Source organism: Papilio xuthus, unplaced genomic scaffold, assembly GCF_000836235.2.
Source record: "Papilio xuthus unplaced genomic scaffold, Pxut_1.1 DF827870.1, whole genome shotgun sequence".
Lineage (NCBI taxonomy): Eukaryota > Metazoa > Arthropoda > Insecta > Lepidoptera > Papilionidae > Papilio > Papilio xuthus.
This window is the reverse complement of record NW_013530779.1, coordinates 1,782,969-1,809,808: the sequence shown is the minus strand read 5'-3', so window position 1 is coordinate 1,809,808 and position 26,840 is coordinate 1,782,969. Positions and strand designations below refer to the sequence as shown.

The window sequence follows — 26,840 nt, the reverse complement described above, 5'->3', positions numbered from 1 at the left end:
TTAGTCAAGAGTCCCGTATACTCTTTGGTTTAATTGCGGACGGCGAAGGACATCGTTGTCTTGTTTTCATGATGAATACAAATAAATTGTAAATTTTAAATTACATACTTAAATTAACTAGATTAAATTGTTGTTTATTTATAATCCAAACTTTAAATGTAAAGAAATCATAAAATTTTAAATCACAATTTATTCATATGCACTATTTTTTTTTTAATACAGCCCAAAAATTATACAGAAAGTTATGAGTGAGATAGATACACAATTTTCAAGATGGAGGATCTCCGTTTGCGTTCAATTTGTAGCACAGATTATAAAAGTTTCGCTTGCCTGTATCAGGTACCTAACCATCACCTATCCGTCATTTACTTTCCAACCTGTTGCGAGTATTTGGATTGTGGGTGGTTAAAGGAAAAACTATCTGTTCATTTATAAAGGAACCAAGGTTTACGACGGTTCAGAAACATATAGTTGATAGCAGTTGTTAGTTTGTAAAAAGTAATAAATTTGGCTTAAAGGTCTCGTTACCGGAACATAAAATCATCAATAAAAGGTAGTAAAGTGTTTTATCGATTTTAAATATTCTAGGGGTCCTTTCCTGGGGTCTTGGTCTTGGAGAAGATCAGCCATTCAAAATCTAACATCACGATATTTTGGAAAATCGAAGCCTATCGACCATCGGACGCTGGAATGAAAACTCAGTACTGATTACAGGTGAGTTGCGATGTTGTAAATTAAAATTTCATTTATTTTAAATATAACTTGGTATTGCGAATTTACCTATAGTATGGCGAACTTATCCTGAAAAGCTTGCTGGGCGAAAAATGTCGTATGCTTGTTTTGAATAATAGTAATTGGAATCAAAAATTAGACAAAAAAAACAATATTTTTGATTAAAAGTAAATCTATGATCGATATTATGTATTACTATTATATATTGGTATATATATAATAGTAATATATAATTTCTATTTATATATTGAATATATTATATTGTAATATGTCACATTTGTTCAAAAAAATAAATCTAATTATTTAAAAAATAGCAAAATGCCACACCCAAAATCCAACCATGACAGAGATTATAGCAACATACAAAAATATGACTCTACAATTTAATCTCTATCCATAGATATATACCTAATCTGGAGCACAAAAGTGAGGCATAGAAAGGTCTCTGGAGGCCTTTGAGTTAAATTTCCCCGGTCATTCACAGTAATCATTCATATTTAAAAGTAATTCAAATACAAAGTCTTTTCTAGTTTATTTCTTAGTTGTTAGTAAAATATTAGTTTCGACGTTTTCAAAAAACAAATTAATAAAAAAAAACAAAAAAATAATATTAAAAAAAATAAAAACATTTTAACAACTACTTTATACTAGAATTGTTTGCTTTCAATTTCTTTATACTGCATTTTCCTGAATTTGAGATAATTCCCCACATTAACATTACATAGCTAATGATATTTAGAAAATGGTGTTATGAATAATATACACTCCATTAATATGTAAATATATATCTATGGCCGGGCCTATCTTTCAAATTTAATAATTTAAATTATTTTTTTAGGCAAACTTAAAAATGATTAATTTAAAAGGCCATAATCTGCCTGAAAGGCAAAAAGAATTGAACAAGAGGGTCAGGGATGCCACAAAGAAGAATATACCCTTTGAATCTGTTCGTGATAAACATGAAGCTACTGATGTCGACAAGTTGTTTAAAATAGATTTGGCATCCAATTATAAAAATATTGATTATATTCTTAATACATTTAAATGTGGTGACAGCCTTTATATATCAAGAGCCTTAAAATGTTCTTGGATATTTGAAGATGAATATTCAAATATTATTAATCCCGATTATCTTCATCAGAACATATTTCCATTTATGTCAATTAAAATGAAGAAAAAACTTCTAGTGGCAATATATACTCATCTCAAATCTGAAGAGAGAATCATCGCTTTTTACAACTACTGCATTGAAAAGAAACTGACTACTATTGCTCACAAATTTCTCATTATTACCCCTGATAATTTTAAACTGGATATTATCAACAAAGGTCTGAATTTGAAAGATGTTTGGGAGGAATCAGTTTTCCTTAAGAATTTCTTTGGTGATTCCATTACTCTTTTAGAAGCTTATTCGAAAACCAAAGATGGAGCACATAAAGTGCGCAGATACTTGCTTGATCTTCGTCATTTGTATTCTGTGTCAGATGTCAAATATCTAGATCTGATAGAAATATTTGTGCACATTGAATACAGAATGAAATCAGATGAATTAGGATTGAGAATGTCAAAAGATATTATGAAAAAACACAAAGATAGAGTTTTGAAGAAGCCATTGTTGTATTTATCGATTTTGAATAAAACTCAAGTGGTTAAATATAGTACGATTGAAGATGCAAAATCATTTGCTGTAGCTTTGCTGCCTTCGTCTGCTTCTAACTTCTGGTTAGACAATTATAGAAGAACAAATAAGTACATTCTTGATGTAATACCAAAGCAAGAGATGTTTCCTTTCTTGAAGAAAATATTTTCAGATGCTTATCCTAATGAGGATTTTGAGACATGTATGCATTTTTATAATTATCGTTTCTATGACATGTTTAACGAAGAAGAGAAAGAAAAATGGGCTTTAAGTCAAATTGAGAGTCAACAAGAAGTATTGGGACCAGGTAAAGATTTTAAATGGTATCAGTTTGTTAATTTTGATATCGCATTGGAAGGTATTAAGAAATACATAATGATAACTATAGATAAAGAAAAACGAGGTGAAATGATAAATATTTTAGTAGAATCTGCTAAAACTCAACAAGATTTGGAGAAGTTATTTAAATATTATTACGAAAGACATGTCAATGAGAGTTCATCCAATAAAGAACATTTTATGAAAACAGTAATTATTAATCACAATGTTTTCGAATTTGATGACGAATGTTGGAATGGATTCAATAAAATTCTATACAGTATGCACATATATAGTAACTCTGGTTTCTTCTTCATGACAGACTTCAGGTTGCTTGTGGTAATTTACAATATAGTTCATGGCAAAGAAATACCTGAACAATTCAGAGACATCTTATATTCTGGCTTCAATTATCTTTATGTAGATAAACTATCGATGGAGAAACGCCAAATATTATACAATTATCTAATGAATTTGTACACTGTTAAAATAAAAGAGTTTGATGGAAAAAATTATGAAGGCGAAGAAAGGAATAGTATTCGACGTTATATATCGTCGGTCCTTCGAGTGATGGAGATATTTGAGAAAGTTAAAGAGGATTGTCCCGATCCTATAATGAAATACATCAAGTTAGATTGGGAAAACTTTAAAAACCATCACATATTAAAAGAGAAAGTAGTCGTCAATATATTAGAAGAGGGTGAATTGTTACGCCTGTTAAAGAAAGACGCAACACAAATGAAGAATAAGTTTCCAAATATAAAAGAAACTCTTGCAAATACATATTCATTCAGGATTAACCAATTGTTGAGAAAATTGAAAATTTATTTTGCTAAAGACGTTGCCAAGGATTATCTTAAGTTCTTCCTTGATATAATATCAGATCCTAAAAGTAATCATACTTTTATTTATACATCAGTTTATGGTGTATTTCAATTATCCGATGAAGAATCTAAAGTAGATTTCATGTTCAAATATAAGCCTCATGAACCGAAAATTGCTCATGAAAAAATTAACTCCCAATTACTTGATATACAAAGGGCAATTTGTCGTTACGCATGCTACTCGCGTCCACCCGTGCCGCTGTCCAATGTCCTAATGTACTTAATTGGCGACTACGTTCATTATAGTATTCCAATGTTTAATTACTATTTCGTCAATCTACCTAAACCACTCGCAACTAAATTCATAGAGGCGACGTTGAACGCTCCGTTGTCTATTCAAAAACACGGATTGCGTCTCGCTTTCAAATCTTACAATGCAGAAGACTTAAAAGTGCTCGTGTTAACAGTTTGGAAAAATACGAAAAATATCTCATTGAGGTTGCTGCTTTATAAAAATCTATTTGAGAAAATATTGGCAGAAGACAAAGCTTCACAGAACGAGCTGTTCGAGGCATTGAAAGTTTTCACATCTGAAGTACACGAAGATGACGACAAAGTTATTTACAGTCTGTTAACTTCTTCCAAATTACCGCAACGTTTTATCGGGGACCTATTAAAGACCGCGTGGGAGTCAGTCGGTCAATTTAAAGAAAAGGGTGCAAATATAGATACCCAATATCAAGTGCTGCGAGCTATCAAATCCAATATAACTTTAATGGATAGAAAATTCGTAAAGGAATCCGTTATTATGCCACATGTAAATGAAATGTTAACAGATAAGAAAATTCAACCGCGTTATAAGAGTCGTGAGTTAAGCGACAGGGTTAAAACTAAATGGGCATTGGTCGCTAAATATATTGTATCCGTACGAAACGAGGAAGAAGTGAAAGATAGCATTGTCTTGGTTACATCTATTATAAAAATGTGTGGCGAGATGTGGGCAATGGTTCATGACAATACGTACACCATAAGACTGTTCTGTACGAACTTCATATCCAGTCTTCATTTGAACAGTAACAACAACTTTGAGAATTTCAAATACGTTAAGACAATATTCGAAAAAGTATTACAAACAGTTGAAGAGGTATTGCCGTTAGACGAAATGTATTTGACAGTATGGGAACTGCGGTTGGTGATTATAACCAAAGAGCTCTGTTCAAATCTGGACTTGACCAAAAAGGATCAATCGGAGAAAAATGAAGGCGGTAAATTGTACGACGACTTCGCGGATGAGGTCGGAAACTTAGCTGTTGATTTAATCAACAAGGGACAGTTTTACAGCAGCTTCCTTCCACAGATAAACGAAAAACTAATAATTGAAATCAAAGTGCTTGCACGTGTCACAGACGAAGATCTGGAAGTGGTTTTAATTGCAATATGTAATCGTTTAACACGATTCAAATTCTATGAGATTTATCTCTTAGCACTTATGTTGCTTCCTACTAACAAAGAGCCTGCTAACTATGATACATTTGTGGATACTTTGGAGAAGATTAAAGAATTGGATAATCCGGAAATACTAAGTTTTTTGCTTCAAAAATATATCTACGGTGACTTTAAGAAGAGGAGATATGTCTAGATATTAGCAAGCAGATTTTTTCGGCCTAAAATGGCATAATAACTCCATTCCAGCTCTTAGTATAAGAGTATATGCTTTATTTATTTGCCAATGTTCTAGGAATTTCTCATTTTCTATGTTAGCTTTAAATGTACGTAGACGTTTCAAAAACAATATCTTTACTGTATGTTTATAAAACGATATTAACCCCTTGGGTACGGATTTTTTTGAGAAAGTTTTTGCATATGGAACGAAAATAATTTTTGGTTGCTTGGAGTATGTAAAGGCAGTACATTTTATGTAAGAATGTATGTCATCCGCTCTTAGGGGAAAAAATTGAATGACGTGTTTCAGACGTCAAATGTATCCAAGGGGTTTTATTCATAATCTTATTGTATTAGTTTACAATTTAAATCAATTGTAGTTAAAAACTAGATGTAGAGATCAGTAAAACCTAGTCATTTCAATAATCAAGAATTCAATGTAGCCTATTAGAAGAATAAAAATACTCATTTCGGTGTTAGAGAAGAAAAAAATGAAAAAATTGCTTATAAGCAAAAAAAAAATTGTTTAATCTTTCGTCTAATACATGTGCTTATTTACGTTATTCTATGATAGAAAAGGATTACCTCGCTTTTTGAATTATAATTGGCATTTATTTTTGTATACGAAGTACAAGATTTGAACAAATTTGGTCAGAATTACTTTTATAATGAAACTATTTATGTTTCTTTTTCTATCAAACTATTTTAGTGCTGTTAGCATTATCTATAAGTTTTCTTAGTATTCAGTAATATTTAAGCGACTTATCCATTGCATAAATATAATATAATTGTACTTATAAAAAATATTATGCATTTACAAAGTTAAATTAATTTTATTATATATTCTTTATTAAAAATTTATGTAAGAACATTTGTTATTTGCTATTAAGTTTTATTATTTGATATAAAATCTTATTTTTTTTACTTTACAGCTGTGTTATGTATTTCTTGTTTATATATTATATCTTGTATCCGCTGTCAGTGTTTATCTAATAAAGGTATTTTAACCATATGTTGTTTTATTATTTAATATTACCATCCCTATCATTCTCTTTAAAAACATTAGAGATAGCAATACAAGTATTTGAAAATCATTCTGCCTTCGCGAAATTACCCATATCAGTCGAATTTCGAACACATCATCCTACGAGACACTACTACTAGTAATTCCTAGTCTAGAACAGGAGTGGGGGAGGGTTGTCGATAATAAAACAGTAGGCATCTCTAGTATTTTAACCTGAGGTTATAACAACACGCATCATACTGTATATGGCAATATGTGCCAAAGATTAACAAATATAAGTGTAGAATAAAGAAAAATGGAAAAGTAAATAGGTTCTAGTAAGTTGAAAATTAATTTAGGTGGGATATTATGTTTAAGAATAAAACATTCTTTATATATTATTGCAAACTTAATTTCTTTAATTCTACGTTAAAAATGCAACATTTATTAATATTCCGTATAAAAAATAAATACGTAACAACATACATATATATTGCTCGATCGTTCAACACTATTTCGCAACACGAAGCACTTGTAACCATTATAAAATACACCAACCAGCAGCGTTTTGCTATCAATGACGAATTAAGGTGCGTTTTCACTGACGCGTAAGACATTCGTACTTTATTCCTCCTAGAATATTAAGTATTACTCTACTACCCCACTGCAGAAACTAAAATTATGTTTAAATCGATACTACAAAGAAACCGAAATTTTGTCATCGCCTTTTCAAGTCTTCGCGCCAGTGGAAACGCACTCTTATCCTTCGATTAAGGAAACGTAATTTTTTATCCTTATCAACGGTAAGCTTAAAGTAATTAAGATAAGATTAAACTCAGCTATAGATTACTGGATATATTAAAGATAATTTTGTACTATTAAAATAATTTAACTTAACATTCTGACAACTCTGAACTGTTAAGAAAAGCGCTGTTATGGCGGTTAGATTGTAATATACATAAAATAATTATATAAATGCTATAATATAAGTAATACAAGAAAGTTACAGTACAAGGATTTTTGACTTTTTTATATTGACTGAGGGGCGCTAGTGAGCTATCATAATTTACGCCCTCCTAGTCAAATGACTGTCGGTCTATAAACATCAAGATTAACGATATTCAAAGTCATTTAATGGTTAGTTAAGCATACCCTTAGTGTAATTTTCTTTACTAAATCTACTCTAAGGGGCTTACTTAGTGACCATTCAACTCTAACTGTGGAAATGATTTTTCTTTTTAATTTAAAACTGAATGCAAATGACGTATCAAAAATATAACTTACATATAGCAACAGAAAAATCTAGATTTCTCGTTGGACGTTTCTTAGATTGATTTTTTGTCTACCTACAAAACTCTTGGTAATGACGGATGGAAGCTAAATGTACTCTTTATAAGCTAGATTAACCACGACTGTTATAACAATTGGATAAGAAAATTATTTCCAGTTTTCAAAATTAATAAAATAAATTATTATACAATGTTGTTATACAAGTATTACAACAGTCGAAACCCACAGAAACATAATAGCGTATATCAGAAGCTACACGTATTTACCCTTAATAAAGCTATCCTTCGCAATATTATAATTTAAATTATTAACATTGTAGCACAAAGCTTAATATCAAAAATAATGGATTAATTTATGAGAGAAACAGCAAATTACTTCTAAATAACTATTACATACTTATAATAGCATTAAACTTGTCACATTTAAAGTGTACTGTACTATTCAAAGTATAGATCATTTTAATCTTTTTAGCGGCTCGAAGTTGTAACGAACCGCCAAGATATTTGAAAACTTTTATACAAATGTACCGAACTCACTAATCTCAATAAATAGATAGGATATTGCTTGAAAGAGTATACAACATAACGTTGAAGTTCCTGATAGTTAAATTTATTATTAGTTCGAATCGTCAACAACTTTATCAACCGTCAACGACAATATAGCGAAGATCAAATAGGCACAGATTAGTACACGTCATAGCCTATCCATGTATAGAGGTCAGTGACCGTAGTGTTTAAGATACAAATATATTAGTTAGGGCCAAAAAATATCAAATATATGGCAAAGTTTGCTCATATTGACTGTTGTCGAATTAACTGTTGTTTTGTAACCAGTTGCATAACCTAAAGTTAATTTCTAATAAGAAACTTTACAATAATTGTAAAAACTTAATATACAATTTTATAATATTAATATAATGGTATAAAGTCACCTGAAATACAATATTTAAAAAATAAATAAAAGCGCTTTCAAAAATATAATAAGACAAGAAAAATCAGATAATAATTTGTGTTAACGCTTAACTGATCGATGTCTCGATATTAAAAAAGAATCGATTTCAACTCGCCTTATTTATCTACTTAACTTTAACAAGTAACGAGGAAACATTGGAAAGTCCTAGCTGTATTAAAAAGATGAAGACAGAGACAGATTTGTAAAACTAAGTCATCAGAGAAACAAATATTACGTAGTAAAAATCCGTCTGTAGTGCCTTATGACATATGGTGGTCTCTGTTTTCTCAAAGAGAATGAAAGAGATACCAATATGTAATAATACTAGTGTTAGCGCAGTAGAGTTCTACCAATGAACTCTATAAATGGATCGGACATTGCTTTGAAATAAGAGCTTTTGACTCGTTTCTAATAGTTATATCTATCTCTTTTTAATTCGAATCCTCACCACTACCAACACAAAATATCAAAATGGTGAACATCAAAAAGGAACAAAATGGCACGACTTATAGCCTATCCATTTATAGAGGTGAGTGATTTAGTTATAAAGGCACTTGGTATTATTCCAAACTGTCATAAACATTGGATGACATTAGAATTTTTTTTTACGTAGAAAGTGGACAAAAGTAATCATTTTAAAGTATGTGTAAAAAAAACATAAATTTAATATTTTTTTTATAAAAAGCTGTACCAATTCAATATGATACTTATATTATTTGTTTCTCTGATTAAATATTTAATTTGAGAATTATTTCGACAACGAAAAATCACATCAAACGATACCAAATTATTGTCAAACGATTGCTTTTCAATACAGACGTGATATATATCACCTAAACGTATAAAAACATTCCATATTCAATTAATTAATTAAAATATCGATTAATAATTTTTAAGTATTGGATCCAAACATACAAAAATGTAACAGTCAGATACCACAGTCAAAGACCCACCATAATGTTATCTCATTTTATTCAAAGAGAAAGAAAGGGATGGCATTAAATATTTGTACAGGGTTGCGACTGTGGAAACTAAACAGTTAAAGATGGACACAGACATAGCTAAATACAAAGTAACAGTACACATAGCAGTCGCCTGCGACTTCGTCGGTGAAAAATGAAAAAAAATATTCTACAATATGCCTTCAAGTCAAAATCGGCCAAGCTTTTCAAAATGTTGGAACAAACGCGACATTACAGACATACAGACAACATTTTAAAAAATTAGTACCATCAGCAAATACATCATGTATACGAAATTGTACTTTTTCCAATATTACATACAGACACGCCAATTTTATTAATATGTATGTATACCGAATACTCGATATTATTAATGATGTTTTTTATATAGGATGATATTGGTCCCAGGTAAGTAGGGATAACTGTTTAATAGATAAAATCGTATACTAAGATACGGACGACATATTTTAATTAAAAAAAAATTAATACGAAAAGAAAGATAAAATATGTTTGATTTTAATATGTCACTATTTAAACTCTTCAAAAATATATTAAAATATAAAAAAAAATATTTAGCAAAGTCTGTACCCATCTTTTTTTATATTATTAATAATTAAAATAAAATATGTATATATAAAATCATAACGTTTTCTTGGATTTTAGTGTAATGCAACCATTTTAACACAAAAAAAAATTAATAGGCCATAAACAATAATCTCTAAACCTAAACCTATTTATTACATTATTTGCAATTACAACAACAGTACAATCTATTATCTATGGTCTAAACGTAGTCTATGGTGGCATTATCTAGTCATTATCTTGTACTTTTGTATTAATAACAATATCTATAATCTAACAAGGATATCTGACCTGATGAGAGACGCTACTACTATCGTACTACGATTATTACTGTCAGAAAATATATAAAACCTGCTTGGACATAGAAAATCGCATAAAAAGAAAAAAATGACAAATAGTTTTTTTTTAACAGAAGTGGTCAAACGAGCAGTGAGAACACCGAGGTATTCAACGACGCCTATGGACATAAGCAATACCAGAGGAACCGCAGATGTGTTGCCGGCATTTGTATGTATAGTATAGTATGAATAACATGTAAAAAAAAATTGATATTGACAGAGGGGCGCTAGTGAGCTGTTATAATTTAGTTGTTATAGTTTAAGAGTCAGATATCCTTGTCGAACTATACCTTTAATTGAATATAATACAATTTAGCCAACAATTGATAAAAAATGTATACAATATTCTTATTGAAATTTATAAAAGCAAATAAATGTTTCCACAAAGTTGATAACACAATATGTATTATTTACAATTAAAGGCTTTTACAACTTGAGATAATGGTCATAAAAATAATGTGATGGGTTAAACAAGTGACATTTTATCTATAACTAAAGTTAAATGAATTATCGTTGGTTTCTGAGACCAAAATCCCGGTATAAAACATATTACAATCTCTGTTTGTCAATAACAGGGATGACGATGTTTTATAGAGATATTTTTGGTCTCAGAAACCTACGATTAACAATGTATTCAGCAATAAATATAAACACACACATACTAAAATACAACTATATTAAAAAATCAGACATTAAAGATCTGAACAGTTAAGAATTTCATAAAGAACCTTTAATTTAAACTATTATAAATAATTCAAAAATGTCCAACAAGGATATATGAACCAGTGTGGGGCAGAGCGATAGCAGTTGGATCTGTCAATATATATATATATATATATATATAAAACCTATTTAGTTATAGAGAAAAACATAAAATCAAAAAAATTGCAGCTGTTGTACTGTACAAAGGTTTTTGAGACATTTTTTGTTGTTTACTGAGGGGCGCTAGTGAGCTGACAATTTTTTTCGGTTCATATAGCCTTGTTGGTCTATAAAAAAAATAATAGATCGAATATTATTATGACATGATAATTTCAAGTATTTCATTATATTTATAGCTAAAAGAGAATTTGAGAAGGTATTTTCGCCAAGTGAATGTTGATGTATGAACTTTTACGTGACCTGTCGTGGCTTGACGTCCTCTACTTGTATGAGTTGTTCTATGGGTATCAATGATAGCTCTCCACCCAACATCGGCGCCGGCAGAGTCTGTGGAAAAACATCCAAACATTTGTATTAAAAACATATTGTCATCCCTTTCAGTTGTTTAGAAATAATTGAAATAAAACATCTTTCAATAGTTAAATTTAACTCTGCATTTGCAAGCTGGACTGACCTGCGAGTCAGTTCATCGATCAGCTTCACACATGCGAAAAATGAGCTGATCTTTAGCTCATTCATTTTAATTGAATCAGTAATGAGTGTGTTGTCGTTGAATTCGATTGACTCTTGTGTTCATATCACTGAACTCAATATATGGACAGGCTGTAAACCGTTTTATTTTGTGCCTTTTAGATCTGCGCCATTTTAGCGCTACCAATTGCGGTTGATAGCGGTGGCGAGGATTGGAACTAATAATAGTGACAAAATTAAGTATCGGGAACTTCAAAAACATTTAAAACCTATAGAATTATAGAGATGAGTGGTTCATATCGTTGCCTCTGTTATGTGAAAGGGAATGAAAGTGACGACTATATGTGAGTACGTACAGGTTTGTCAGGTGTGCGCGGTGTGCGGGGCGTGCGCGGCGAGTGCGCGCTGCGGTCCGTCGCGGCGTGAGCCTCGCGCGCTCGCCGCAACCCCAGCGAGAACACCGCCACTGACCGCACGCGCTTCACCAGCGCCGCACGCGCACGGGAACGACCTCACCAATGATAAATAAAGTCAATTATTTCAAGCAAACACCTTTCAAATGTCTTGTTAGCACAGAACATCATACAGCGTACCGTAGTACTCGAGGGTGACCTTGAGTAAAGTTATCTCGCTAAATCTCTACAAAAAGTTCCTTTAAAAACCAATTAACGCAATCTGATTGTGATAGTTAAAATATTTTAGTGCGAAAAACTTTAATTGAGGCTTTAATATAAGAGATCCAATCTAAATGACTCTCTAAGAGTCCATTAAACAAGTGTAACATGATGTAGACTGACTGCTCTTGTCCTTAGGCCTGTCGTCCTCGCTGGAGGTGGCGCTGACGTCCAGCGAGGGTGCTGCAGAGGGCGCTGTGGCGGGGGGTGCGGGCACAGCGTTCAGGTCGGGTTCCGAGCCCGCGCTCACACCCCCAGACAACTCCTGCGAGAAGAACACCTATATACGACGATGCTTTCCATATTACTTCCAATATTTTTTAAAAAATAAGAACCAAAAATATTAAGTCAAATTTTTAGATATAATCTTACTAATATAAATGGAAAGAAAACAGACTTCATACTAAGTTTTTTTTCATATTATGCGAACGGAATCGCGAGCGACAACTAGTAAATTATAAAGTAAACCATGGGAATTGCAAGGGGCAGCTGTCCCATTACAATATACTCTTTTTCTTCCAAAAAAAATCAAATTCATTTCACATATGTTTACAGTCCGAATTCATTCGCTCTGATCGATGTTTTTAAACGAGTCACGTGACTACGAAGCACAAATAAAAAATATCGTAGTTACCTGCAGCGTGGGGTTGACGAGAGGTCTGTGGTGTGCGGGGTGCGGGATGCAGTGCGCGGAGCGGTGCAGCGGCTCGTCGCGCAGACCTCGCACACCCAGCAGCGACAGAGGAGCGCCTGCACCTTCCTAACAACATCATCACATCTATATCTTACCAAATACTGTTTAACCTAAGACATGTTGAACGAATCATACCTATCTTACTAATATTACAAACTAACTGTCGCCCGCGACACCGTCCACGCCATAAAAAAAAAAACTTAATAAGTAGCCTATGTGTTTCTAGGCTATGTTCTACATTTATGTCAAATTTCAGCGATATTCATGCAGCTGTTTAAGACATTACCTACCAACAAACATCTATCCATCCATCCAAACATTAGTAATTATAATGTTAGTAAGATGCGAATGTATGTAGATATTTTTAGAAGGTATATCCAGAACGGCTGAGTGGATCTTGATGAAATTTGGCATACACGTAGAACATAGTCTGGAGGATCACATAGACTACTTGCCAAGTTTTTTTATATCGCATGAACAAAGTTTCGGACAAAAGTAGTTTATAAATAAAAAGTTATATAAGTTTAAAATGTTTTTTTTTAGTTTTGCATAGCGAGCGGTAAAGCGTATTTAAGTCTAAAAACACTCGAATACATAATAATATAATAAAGCCTTATTGCTGAAGATAATTAGTTTTACAAATTTATATACAGTTTTTTTTTCGTTTTTTTTAGTTACATTACTTACAGTAACTAAAAAAACACTTGAATATGCATATAAGTAAATACGTACCTTACGTCTGATAGGTTTCGTTGGGCTGACATCTTGTAGCATTTGCAAAGATCCCGTAGTCACAGCAGGCTCCGTTATCGAAGCCGCTTTCGGTCTGGAAATTTATATTACGTACACATTTCTTCAAATTAAAAAAGTAAAAAAAAAGAAATATGCATAGTATCATTACTATTTCAACGCCACAGATTAAAAATAATAATTAGATGAAAAATGTCACCGCTGTCAAAGTGACGTGTGTCAGATTGACATATGTTTAATCTGTGAATTTGAAACAAAGGCACAGGCTGAAACACAGAAAGCCGATAGCAACACGAAGCTAAACGAAAGTGCATCGTGATGTAACATATAGAATTAAAAATAAAAGAAATGTGGATGAGGTGATGTCGGAGTTAGAACAAGCTGAAGAATACACTTTGAAAGAGGCTTCACAGAGTCAAACAAATTAAACCTATTTTCTTTGTATTTAAAAATCTATTTTAAATTCAAAAATGGAAATTAAAATATGAAACCTCTTTTAAGTTTTAAATACATGAAAAAATTACCTTAAAATTTTCTTTTAAATACCTAAAATATGTTTTTTTTTTAATTAATAGGGATATTTTTTAAAATAGAAAGTATTTTATAGAATATTCATTTTATTATCAATAATGAATACATTGGAATTGCAAGAAATTGTATTGTTACAATTATTTAAACATGTTGCTTATAGATTTTTAAGATTAATAAGCGAAAAACTACAATTTAAGGCTGATTTTTTTTAACAATAATATATTTTAAAGAAGCAAAGAGTATCGTTATTAGACAAGTAATACTTATATATGTAGATATTACATTAAACTCGGTAACACACCCATCCATGTACAATTAACTTGTGAAATTAACTGAAAACAAAAAGAATGAAACAAATTTATATGTTTTGTAAAAATGTCAAAAATGCAGCATTTCAAAATGTAGGCTCGCAAAAAAAATATTCGTAACTATAATGATAAATACAAAAGCGCGGAAGGCCAAAAAAAATGGTATAAAATTTTAGCAAATTATTTTCTTTAACGAACAGAAAATAATGAAAATGGAATAAATTTCAATGCTATATTTTCGTTATACTGTTAAAAAAATGTATACGAGTATTAAAAAAAAAAACTTAATACTGGCCACTAATTACGAAAAAAAAAATTTAAAAAGATATCGCTCTTTATTTTTACAAGAAATCGGTTATGACGTCATAAGATTCAAGTCTTGCATAACTATGAAATTCCACTGCTTTAACATAGCTATTAAAATAAGCTCGAAACTGGATAAGCGAAAGTTATTATCTGCTCCATAAGCGAGAAACTGGTTGGAGAAATTCCTCTATAGGCGAGAAACATTACGCTGTCCCTAGGAGCCTTATACAAATTCTACTATAATTCATCAGTCCTCGGTTTTTCATAAGAATAACAATTCGTACAACATTTTCAACAGTGAAAATCAATCCTTGATACACAACAACACAATAAACTATCCAAAAATCAAACATTTAAGCCGCAAATCCGACGCAAAAACAAAAATAATACATAGCAAATAATCAAAAATGAACCATACGCGCATACATTTAAAGTTTAAATTATTTTGACTCACCTGAATGGTGGTATTTCAGGTATCTTGCCTATGAAGACCTTCTTGTTCTTGTCTGTTTGCTTTGGTGTTGTTGGTGTGATGGTGCGCGGAGTGGCGCGTGACGAAGGTCTTACATCGTCTTGACTTGTGCACTCAGACTGATTTAAATATAAATATATGTTACTAATATAAATGCGGTAGTTTGGATGGATGGATATTAGCAATAATTAGGTTGCTTCAAAAAGACTAACTTGTACGGCTTTAAATAAATAAGGGGGTGTCCATAAATTCCTTGAGGTGTTTTTTTTTTAATTTTCTGCTAAACTACTACATGGCTATAATTGACATACGATGTAAGCACATGAGACAAGACCAGTAACATAGTATTGTATAGTGAAACTGACCAACAATGGTGCGTGTGCGTTCTTTATAGCCTCTCGTCTCTGGAACTCCACCTTGGCCATCTCAGTGGCGAGCCAGCCCGGGATCTCGGGGATGGCGATGCGCAGCGCGAATACTATCACCAATACCACGTGCTGAAAATTACAAGTATAAAAATAAGTTAAATTTATATTTTGTAAATAATATCAGCAGATTTTTGTTAATTTACTAATTTTTCTAAAATATTTCATTGTGATCTGAAAACGGACAGTCTAATTTAAATTAAAGTCCAAGGGATTCCCTTTTTTTTCTCGCTTATAGAGATTTCTCTCAAAAGAGTTTCTCGCTTATGGAGTCCGCTGGGATTGGAAAATAACTCTCGCTTATAGATTCCTCACGAATACTACATTTACAACAAAATCATATTAATTCTATCGTTAACTTAAACTTACAACTTTTATTTAGCCATCCCTTTTATTCTAACAAAACAGACTACACATCAAAACTGCACAGAGTAAAATGCACGTTACCTCTAAAGCAACAATAACTAGTATTGTCTGTGCGGGCGTGGCGTCAGGCAGCAGCCGGTGTACGGGACCCGACAGACCAATCAGCGCGCAGTTCACCAACACCGCCACTGCTACCATCGCCTCCATCGCGTGCTGCAAACATAACAAAGATATTTTCAGCGCAAAATAATAAAAAAATAGACTACGTTACTATCGTTAGCACACATTACCTACATTCCAGTACAATTGCCGTCAAAATCGCGCGGATAGACAGACAGACGAATTAATAAAATGTATTTTCGTTTTAAATAATGCGAATTACATGCAAATATTCCAATTTTTTTTATATCATAAGGTGGCAAACGAGCGAACGGCCACCTGAAATCGCTGAAATAGCGAAGTGACCGTTGCCCATAGACATACGCAATAGCATATGCGTTGCTTACCTTTAATCGACGGAGGAGAGGATGCACAGAAAGAAAATATTTTCCCTTTCCATGCATCCTCTCATCCGGAAAGTCCACTTCCACTTCCCATCCTTTCCTTATAAGAAAAGGGTGGGAAGGGAAAGAGGACTAAATTAGGCCTCCGGGACGCAAACTCATCAGACGAAACGCGGAATAGCTTCCACTTGACGCGTGTCTTCTGTGTGGTCGTGGTATTTCACCAGGCGAGCCGGGCCGATTCGTGCGAAGATGTTAAAGCGGGCTCTACCACTCTTAAAATAATTTTGATAATTGTAAACATTTGGTTGAAAAATTTACTGTCAATGGCTTTTTTATATCTTACTAACATTACAATTGCGAAAGTTTAGATGGATGGATGTTTGTTAGAATATATCTCTTAAACAGCTCAAGGGATTTTGCTGAAATTTGGCATACATATAGAACATAATCTGGTAGAATACATAAACTTCTAATTATGTTTTATTAATTTCACGCGACGAAGTCATGAACAGCTAGTAGGTCCCATAAAGGTAAATAATATTTTTATAAGTTTGTCATTTTGAAGTATAGCATAGTACAATGTGTCGGAGTGATATCACCATACCTGCCAGCTACCAACACTGGTGACCCTCTCTCCGAAGGGTCTCTGCGCGACGTGACACAACTTGAACGCGTCCGCGCGCACCTCCGCCGCGTTGTTGAGCAGCGCACACAGCGCGGCGAGGGGGAACGCGGCGGAGAACAGCACCACGTGACCCAGCTGAGTCAACATCTCCAAGTACTCAGAGAATGTGCCTTCGTACTAAATAATACACAATTAAACAAATCAAATATCAAATGGCTTTATTCATAAAACATTATATTGTCATTATAACCAAAGATTTGTATCAAATTTTAAAGCTTGATCGAGAGACCAAGAGGACAGCGTAATCTTTCTCGCTTATAGAGGTTTTTCTTTAACCGAAGTTTCTCGCTCATGGATCAGACAATGACTCTGGGTTATACATTTTCGACTGTACAAGATTGAACCCAATTTTTTTTTAAATCCGATCAAAAACGAAAAAAAGAATGACTGTAGTAATCAAACTATTTTTTTTTTATTAAACTCGGTTTCGATTCGCTTTTATCGATGAGTTTAGTTTTTACCTTATACCCACATATCCTTGTTCCATTATGACCTGCTATCGCCCAAAAGATCGATTATGACGAGTGACATTCGATTCATATTGTTCCCCAGAGTGTGATGTGGGTATTATTAGTTTTTTTTTTTATTTTATTAACAAATAAATATATCACCTTAAACAACTGCGACTCGAGCTCTGCCTGATGTATAACTTTCTGTCCAACCGCAGTCTCAGAGTCTCGTCTCTCCGCCTCTTTATCTGTACCATTCACCAAAGCTTCAGGCGGATCTCCGCTGGAACTTGTTCTCTTCTCAAATAACTCGGTGATTTGTGTTGATGAAGGTACTGTAATAAATACAATCTTATTAATATTATAAATGCGGATGTTCGGATGTATGGATGGATGGATGAATGGATGATTTAATTTTTTTTAATTCGGCGCGGACGAAGGAGAATTATTGAGGATTATACGGAATCTACTGGTTTAAACGTCATTACTAATTTTATGCCTTTTGTTATTGTCTAATTTTGAACAAAAACCGTTAAATATAAAAAAAAAGCAATCACGAGGAGGGAAGGGCTCAAATGTCACGCGTATTTATTTACTGACTGGAGGCGAATACATTTAATAAAAAAAATAAAAAAGGTCTCTGTATTACACAATTGCATATTACCATCAACCCCCTACCCTTCTCAAAAATAAATTTAAAAAATCAAAAAAATACTTACTTTTGCTAGGACTTATAGCACCAAACACATCAACACAAATCTTTGCCAATCTTAAATTCTCAATAAGATAGGGAAGAGCTGATTCCTTCAGATTTCCTATTATTTGTCTCGTTATTAATAACACAGCTAATTGCTAAAAAAAAAGTACAACAATATTATTAAATTAATATTATAAAAACATTATTAGTAAAAAAGGGTCTTGACAGACGGACAGACAGCACAGTGATCGTATAAGGATTCCGTTTTTTTTCATTTCGAGATACGGAACCCTAAAATTAATAATTTGTAGCCAAAGTTTATCTTAAATCTATAAATGTAATGTAACCATTGCTCACTAACCTCTTTCAATTTATCCATATCCTGAAGATAAAACGCAATGTAGAACAAACTCATGAACGAGTTAACGAATTGAAACTGAAAAGCAAATATTAATAATGTATTATTTCGATATTATAATATATTTATTACATCAAAAGCATTAAAGTGAAGCCACTTATTTACAACAATGACGATATGTGCTTAATGTCAGTAAATAAATTTGAATAAAGCAATCTTTGGTGGTTAGTTTCATATTAATATTGTTAAAAGAATCCTTATTATTATTTTCATATTACAAGGTAGCAAACGAGCGAGCGGCCACCTGAAATCGCTGAAATAGCGAAGTGACCCTTGCCCATAGACATACGCAATTGCATATGCGTTGCCATAGACATACGCAATTGCATATGCGTTTAATCGACGGAGGAGAGGATGCACAAAAAGAAAATATTTTCCCTTTCCATGAATCCTCTCATCCGGAAAGTCAACTTCCACTTCCCATCCTTTCGTTATAAGAAAGTGGGTAGGAAGGGAAAGAGGAATAAATTAGGGCTCCGGGACGTACACTCATCAGAGGAAACGCGAAATTGCTTCCACTTGACGCGTGTCTTCTGTGTGGTCGTGGTATTTCACCGGGCGAGCCGGGACAATTCGTGCGAAGATGTTAAAGCGGGCTCTACCACTGTTAAATATAATTTAGCAACAATTCTTCCGAGACCATTTTAAAGTATTAGCTAATTAACCACCAGTTAGTTCAAAACTAACATTAAAGAGTGTAACAGTGGGTTTCTCAGGCTAAAATATCCGTTTAAAACATATTGTTATTTCTGTGTACTCATAGATAATGACAAGGATGATATGTTTTATACAGAGATTTTGTACTCAGAAACCAACGATTAGACATGACAATTGTAATCGGTTCTACCAAAAGTGTTTATTTTCCCCTTTATTAAAGTAAATAGAAATGACACGAATACCGCCATAAGTATAAATCAGTGATAAACAAAACAACATTGTAGAAAATTTATTGCGAAAAAAAAAACTTCGTAACTGTTATAAAATGACGTGTACTAAATGACAATGTTTGAATAAACTAATATGCAACTAATCGATATGTTCAGAATAATCGACAACACTAGAGACCCGCGAAGAAGGAGTAGAACAATGTATCGCTCTCACTTGCACCCATTGATTTTATGGGACGACGTAGTGATGTGACATCCAAATGTCGACAATTGAGTGCTTCGAATATTATACGATTTCTGTATCCCTAAAGCATATAAATTTTAAATAATTTCATAAACACACTTCAAAATGGAAATGTTGTGTTACTGAGATGTTTAAAGAGAGCTTACTGACAATTATTTATGTACCAATTATTCAAATTACATGCATTAAACATGCAAGTGCTAAAAATGCTGTGATGGATTAAATCGATGAATATTATTTTAATGTAAAGCGAAGCGCTGTTATTTTACAGCTTTATAAATACAAACCAATGCAATTTTGACAATCAGATGATTTTCATATTTTGTTTCGAGTCGATAATTTTCTTTATTTTAGTGATAAAAAAAAATCGCAGTTTTATCCAAGTTGCAGACCGTTGTAATGGATGTTGTTTTTGTGTCCGTTTCCATTGGGTAAGCATTAAAGAGAAATATAGCATTCTATAATACATATAGCTACAGATTTACTACAGCTATGTCTAGATCTAGATTAGATTATCTATTTGTGCTGGAAATTTATTTTGGTTTTATAATAAAAGTTTAGGATAGTATCAAACCATGCAATGACTATATATTAATTAAGTTTTAGTTATATAACTCATAAATTAATTATTATTTTTTTATATTTTAAACGATTTAATCAAAAATACATTGATATTTCTTACTATTTACTAACTATAAGTATATTTTGTTCTAATAATATTTATCTTAGTAGAGTACATAATAGACTTCGAATAAAAATTGTGCTATACGTGTACAAAAACATAAGTTACGTTCATTACTTCATGTTATGTTTTTGTACACGAACAGTACATTTATAAATATAAATAAACTGTAAGAATATATTAAATTTTTACTTCCTATCTGACGTCATAAGGATAAAATATAAATAAGTTACCTAGTAATATTTGAAATAAATGTTGCTTTGTAAGTGCCTATAGCAGGGGTGACCAACTTGATTAAATCTGAAATCTATTATTTGAAGATATCCTATGCGACCTATCAATTACAAATCTTATTAAATCCTTAAATGAAACAGAATAATTCAGGACACAATAATTATATTTTATTATAAGGGAAAACATAAAACTAACGATATTTCTCAGTTAATAATAATTAAAAAAATACATTTTCTGTCCTATTTTATATTAGCTAATGCCCGCGATTTCGTTCGTGAGGAACTAAAAAAAACAGGTAAGTAGCTTATATCTTCTTCCAGACGATTCCCTTATTCTGTGGCAATTTTTATCCATATCTGTCAAGCAATTTTTCAGATACGTGATAAAAAACATCCAAACTTTCTCATTTATAATATTAGTAACACGGTGCACTAGTTGGTCACCCCTGGTCTATAATATATCAAACACTAATAAAATTTATAAGATTAAGAGTGACATCTAGCGTGAATTCTTAAAACTATTTACAGAATTGAAATCCTAGCATTGAAACTGAGAACTATTCATGTTAAAAATACATTTGTTGTTTTATAAAAACTGTTAATATAATATATAAATGTACCTTTATCATTGAGCCACCTCGCGATCCTGGCGTACACCTCCTCCTCCACAGCTATGATGATGGCGAGCAACGCGCGCGGGATCCAACTGAAGTATACTAAAGTATTCTCCCACCAGTCCTGAAACAATACATTATATGTAATAATAATCATAAACATAGAAAATATAGTCATAAGGGCTAAATGTATGGAATGGAATATTAATGTATTTTACTCATATTATATACTAGCTGTGCCCCGCGACTCCGTCTGGGCGGAATTAAAAAAAACAACATAATATGTGTTCTTCCAGACTATGTTCTACATGGGGTGCGAGGGACGGAAACCTCCACGATGGGTCGCCGCTTGGATTGCTCTGGGACAAGTCCCGGGGGAATGGAAGCGGTTGACCTGGTGCACCCTGGGCGCGGCAGATGGGTTCCTTTTTCTCTACGGAGGAAGGGAACTCATCTGTCGCTGACCAATATCCGGCCAGCTGACCCGTGTGAGGGGTCGTTGGATGGCGGACCTTCAAGGTCCGCGGCGCGGTGCTCTTCGAGCACCACGCGAGTTGCCGCTTCTGCCCAGTACACAGTCTGGCACTGTTTTCAGAGCTGACTGATGAGCTGGTGCAGACCGGCGTCGTCGTCGGCTAAGCCGGCGTGGGAGTAGTGACTCCCTTGTGTCGGTCCTGTTGGACAGCGGTCTTCGGACGTGGGTCTGGCGGAAGTACTCCGCGGCGCGGCGGTTCCCCTGGGTGCGTTAACCCACACTTAGGGGGATGTCCTTCGGGACAACGCCGGGCAACCTGTCTCGGTCGTAGCGTGTCGTTGTCATGTCTAGCGGCGTAGCGACCGGGACAGGGGGCTTGCCTTAATTGGCCGGCCCAAGACAAGGATCAGTCAATAAAAACCCGACAGCGAAGTCGTTAAAACCTGTGGATACCGGCGGACCTCCACAGCAAATACGCCGAGGTCGGCACAGGGGGCTCTGCCGGCCGGGACCACCCCTTCCCCCATACTCGTGGGATTTAGTATGGAAAACCCAAAACAAAAACCAAACGACCATGGCAACGAAGAAACGGCAACCGATTTGCACGACGATGCGGCATTAGTCGAAGGAGGGAACCGGGCCTTGGGTGTGGTCGGCCGGGAGTTGCGAGCGTCGCTCTCTCGGTGCGGCTCACCCATGGTCCTGGAGAGGCAGCTGTCAGGACAGGAGTGGGACAGTGGCAGCTGCACCTCTCTGGAGGTGAGCGGGGGCATGCGCTCAAGATCGCGCTCCCCACAAAGCAGATTCTGGCGTAAGCGATCGCTTACGCCAGAACGAGGAGATGGAGTGGCTGGCGCCAAAACGGCGCCGCGAAAGAGAGGGCGCGGACGCCCCATAACAACGGGCGAATACGCCGGCCTCGCAAGGGCTAAGGCGGAGCTTAACGCCCAGCGCGAGCGTGAGCTCGAGTTGCAGGCGGAGGCGGAGCTGGCGGCGGAGGTCGCGGAGAGGAACCGGGTGCTGCGATCCCGGGCCCGGGCAGCAATGCCCGAGGGTCCCGGAGAGACGGCGGCGTCCGGTGAGCGCTGCGCAGAGGACCTCGCTCGGTTGAGGCGGCGCTGGAAGTTATTGCCAGCGTCGCCAAGAAATCGGCCAAAATGAAGTGCCAGCACGTGGAAAAAGGGGAAGGGGAAGGGCAAGAAGAGCCTTGCGGCCCTTGAGGCCGAGGCAGCGCGCGAGCCGGCGCCTGCCACCTCCCAGCCCGATGAGGGCTGGAGTGTGGTGGCGCTCAAGGCTAAGGTCCCAAAGCCGACGGCCCCGGCCGCTGCGGCGCCCGCCGTCTCCAAGAAGAAGAGGAAGAGGGCCCCCCGACGGCGACTGCGTGCCCTGAAATCGGCCGCAGTCGTCGTTACGCTGCCAGAGGGGTCCATGACGACCTACGAGGCCGTCATGGACAGGGCCGAGAAGTCTGTGGACCTCTCGGCCCTGGGCATCGACGGCCTCCGGTTCCGCACGGCGCGAACCGGCGGCCGAGTCTTGGAGGTGGCTGGCGCCAACAAGGGCCATAAGGCCGACGAACTGGCTGCCAAGCTGCGGGCGACGATAGGAGACGTCGCCCGCGTCTCCCGGCCGGAGCTCTGCGCAGTGATGCGTATCTCCGGCCTGGGAGATGCGGCCACCAGCCAGGCGGTAGCGGCGCAAGTGGCGATGGTGGGGGGTTGCCCTGAGAGTGGAGTAAAGGTGGGCGTTATCAATCGCCCACCTGGCCGCCAGGGCACTGTCTGGGTGAAGTGCCCGGTCATGGCGGCCAAAAATATCATCGCCGCCGGCCGTTTCACGGTCGGTTGGTCGACGGTCAGGGCAACCCTCCTCGAGGCGCGGCCGCAGCGGTGCTACCGCTGCCTGGTGCCGGGCCACCTGGGAGTGCAGTGCGACTGCTGCACCGACCGCAGCGCGCTGTGCTTCCGGTGTGGCCAGCCGGGCCACAAGGCCGCGACGTGCGTGGCGGAGCCCTCCTGCGCGATTTGCGTATCGGATGGCGTGGAGGCCGGTCATCGACTGGGACACAAAAAGTGTCCGGCGATGAACCGGCCTCCAAATAAAGGCGGCAAGAAGAAGACAGGCGGGGGCAAACCTGGACCCCCCGCCTCGTCGTCTACGGCAGCCGCCGAGGTGGAGGCTATGGACACCGCCCAACAATAATGGCCAAAAGTGTCTCGATTCTGCAGGCGAACGTCAACCACTGTGTCGCGGAACAGGATCTTCTGATTCAAACCTCGGCGCAGTGGAAGATCGACGTAGCCATAGTCTCCGAGCCGTACTACGTCCGCCCCCGCGACGACTGGGCGGGCGATCAGGACGACTCGGTGGCTATCGTCGCCTGGCGGCGCACGGGCCCCGCACCCTTCGACAATGTAACGAAGGGTCGCGGCTGGGTCCTAGCGTCGCTGGGCGGCGTTGCAGTGATCGGGGTGTACTTCGCGCCGAGCAAGAGCTTTGCCGACTTCGAGCGGATTGCTCGCCGAAGTCGGCGCTCTTGTGACCGATGTGCACCCCACCCCTGTGGTAGTCGCCGGAGACCTCAACGTCAAATCTAGTGCGTGGGGTTCTCCGGCGACAAACCTCAGGGGTGAGACGCTGGCAGATTGGGCGGTGTCCACGGGACTCGTCCTCCTTAACAGGGGGACGGTCCAGACGTGCGTGCGGAGTCAGGGCGGGTCCATCGTGGATCTGACCTTCGCGAGCCCCGCCCTGGCTCGCCGCACGAGGAGGTGGTGAGTGGAGGAGGGGGTGGAGACCCTGTCGGATCACCGTTATATCCGGTTCGACATGGTCTCCGCCCCCTCGGACGCTCCGACCGTCGCGCCGGACCGTCCCTTGCCGGGAGAGGGTCCACAGTGGAAGGTGTCCACCCTGGACCCGGAGCTGGCCAAGGAGGCGGCCATTGTGGAGAGGTGGGTCGCCAACTGGTCGTTGAGCGGCCTGGACGCAGACGCGAGGTGCGACCGGCTCGCAGGAGCGCTGACTCGCGTCTGCGACGCGGCGATGCGACGCGCTGGTCCAGCCCTGCCGACGACGCGGGTGTACTGGTGGAGACCCCACCTGGCTGGGCTTCGTACAGCTTGCCAGGTGGCTCGCCGCACGTACACCCACAGCCGCAGGAGAAGCAGGAGGAACCTGGACCAGGAGGAGGCGCTGCTTGCCGCGTACCGGGCCGCACGTGCGGCGCTCACCTCGGCCATAAAGGCCGCCAAGGAGGAGGCCTGGATGGAGTGGCTCGAGAGCCTAGACCAGGACCCGTGGGGGCGGCCATACAAGGTCGTGAGCAAAAAGCTCCGACCATGGGCTCCCCCGCTGACCAGGTCTCTCGAGCCCCTCCTAACAGAGCAGGTGGTCGGCTCCCTCTTCCCGGCGAGGGAGGAGTGGGTGCCGCCGAGGATGGCGGTGCCGGATCCTTCGGGACCGGCCGCAGCGGGCGAGGAAGTCCCGCCCGTTTCCGAGGCCGAACTGGAGGCAGCGGTTCTTAGGCTCAGGCTGAAGAACCGCGCCCCGGGCCCAGACGGCGTCTCTGAGCGGGTCCTCGCTTATGTCGTGCCGGTCCTCAAGGAGGAGACGCTGTCCCTGCTGTCGGAGTGCTTGGCGTCCGGGAGGGTCCCGCGACGGTGGAAGACGGGCAAGCTCGTGCTTCTCAGGAAGCACGGGCGCCCGGCCGACTCGCCGTCGGCCTATCGCCCCATTGTGCTGCTCGACGAGGCGTGCAAGCTGTTTGAGCGAGTGCTCGTGGCACGCCTCGTCGCACACATGGAGGCGGTTGGGCCCGACCTGAGCGGCGGCCAGTTCGGCTTCCGTCGCGGGCGATCCACCGTCGACGCCATCACCCGACTCAGGGACAGGGTCGAGGAGGTTGTCGGCCAGGGGGGAGTGTTGTTGGCGGTGTCACTGGACATCGCCAACGCCTTCAACACGATCCCCTGGACGACAATCGCGGAGGCGCTGAGGTACCACCGCGTCCCGGGGTACCTCAGGCGAGTCCTGGCGGACTACTTCGTCAACCGGGCCATCTTTTACCCGGCCCGGGACCAAGTAGTCCGCCGGGACATGACGTGCGGTGTTCCACAGGGGTCGGTCCTCGGGCCGCTCCTGTGGAACATCGGATACGATTGGGTCCTGCGCGGTGCCAATCTCCGGGGTGTCGGCGTACTTTGTTACTCCGACGACACCCTGGTCACCGCGTCGGGCCCAACGTTCCGGGACGCGGGCGTGCTCGCTACTGCGGGCACGGCCCATGTAGTGCGCCGCATCAGGGCTCTGGGCTTGAGCGTGGCCCTGGAGAAGTCCGAGGCCATGTTCTTTCATGGGCCTCGGACTAAGCCCCCCCGCGGATATTCCATCGCGGTGAGCGGCACCCCCATTGCTGTCGGGGGGACCATGAAATATCTTGGTCTCGTCCTCGACAGCAAATGGGGGTTCGGTGAACATTTCTGGATACTGGCACCAAAGCTGGTGCAGTATGCGGGAATGCTCGCCAGGCTGCTCCCCAACTGCGGGGGGGCGGGCGGTGTGTGCCGCCGCCTGTACGATGGTGTGGTACGCTCTAAGGCGCTCTACGGAGCGCCCATATGGGCGACGAGGCCCCTGAGCAAAGGCAACATGGTCCTGCTGCGACGTGCGCAGCGGACCATGGCTCAGAGGGCCTCCAGAGCGTACCGCACCGTGTCGTACGAGGCGGCGTGCCTTATCTCCGGTAGCCTCCCCTGGGACCTCGAAGCC

General features: G+C 38.4%; 3 protein-coding genes across 4 annotated transcripts; 2 read left to right on the top strand and 1 right to left on the bottom strand.

Moving 5' to 3' along the window:
• The first annotated feature begins 248 nt into the window (after positions 1–248).
• LOC106115282 (uncharacterized) lies at positions 249–5,972 on the top strand. 2 transcript variants are annotated; one of them, XM_013308628.1, is made up of 3 exons: positions 249–339; positions 589–714; positions 1,571–5,972. In XM_013308628.1, exon 3 carries the CDS (start codon positions 1,583–1,585, stop codon positions 5,150–5,152), a length of 3,570 nt encoding a protein of 1,189 aa, XP_013164082.1. In that variant the 5' UTR covers positions 249–339; positions 589–714; positions 1,571–1,582; the 3' UTR covers positions 5,153–5,972. The 2 variants fall into 2 exon arrangements, with proteins under 2 accessions (XP_013164082.1, XP_013164081.1); XM_013308627.1 differs by lacking the exon at positions 249–339 and adding an exon at positions 348–498.
• A 5,305-nt stretch (positions 5,973–11,277) lies between these two features.
• wwk (anoctamin 8 white walker) lies at positions 11,278–21,716 on the bottom strand. Its single transcript, XM_013308586.1, has 14 exons — positions 21,602–21,716; positions 20,354–20,409; positions 18,879–18,953; positions 18,540–18,672; positions 17,983–18,155; positions 17,291–17,488; positions 16,262–16,393; positions 15,755–15,886; positions 15,372–15,508; positions 13,755–13,848; positions 12,963–13,088; positions 12,452–12,608; positions 12,011–12,165; positions 11,278–11,510 (listed from the first exon to the last, which is right to left on the bottom strand). Exons 3-14 carry the CDS (start codon positions 18,930–18,932, stop codon positions 11,415–11,417), a joined length of 1,587 nt encoding a protein of 528 aa, XP_013164040.1. The 5' UTR covers positions 18,933–18,953; positions 20,354–20,409; positions 21,602–21,716; the 3' UTR covers positions 11,278–11,414.
• A 2,555-nt stretch (positions 21,717–24,271) lies between these two features.
• On the top strand, positions 24,272–24,848 carry LOC106115219 (uncharacterized). The gene is made up of 2 exons (XM_013308538.1): positions 24,272–24,596; positions 24,640–24,848. Exons 1-2 carry the CDS (start codon positions 24,272–24,274, stop codon positions 24,846–24,848), a joined length of 534 nt encoding a protein of 177 aa, XP_013163992.1.
• Positions 24,849–26,840: the final 1,992 nt, after the last annotated feature.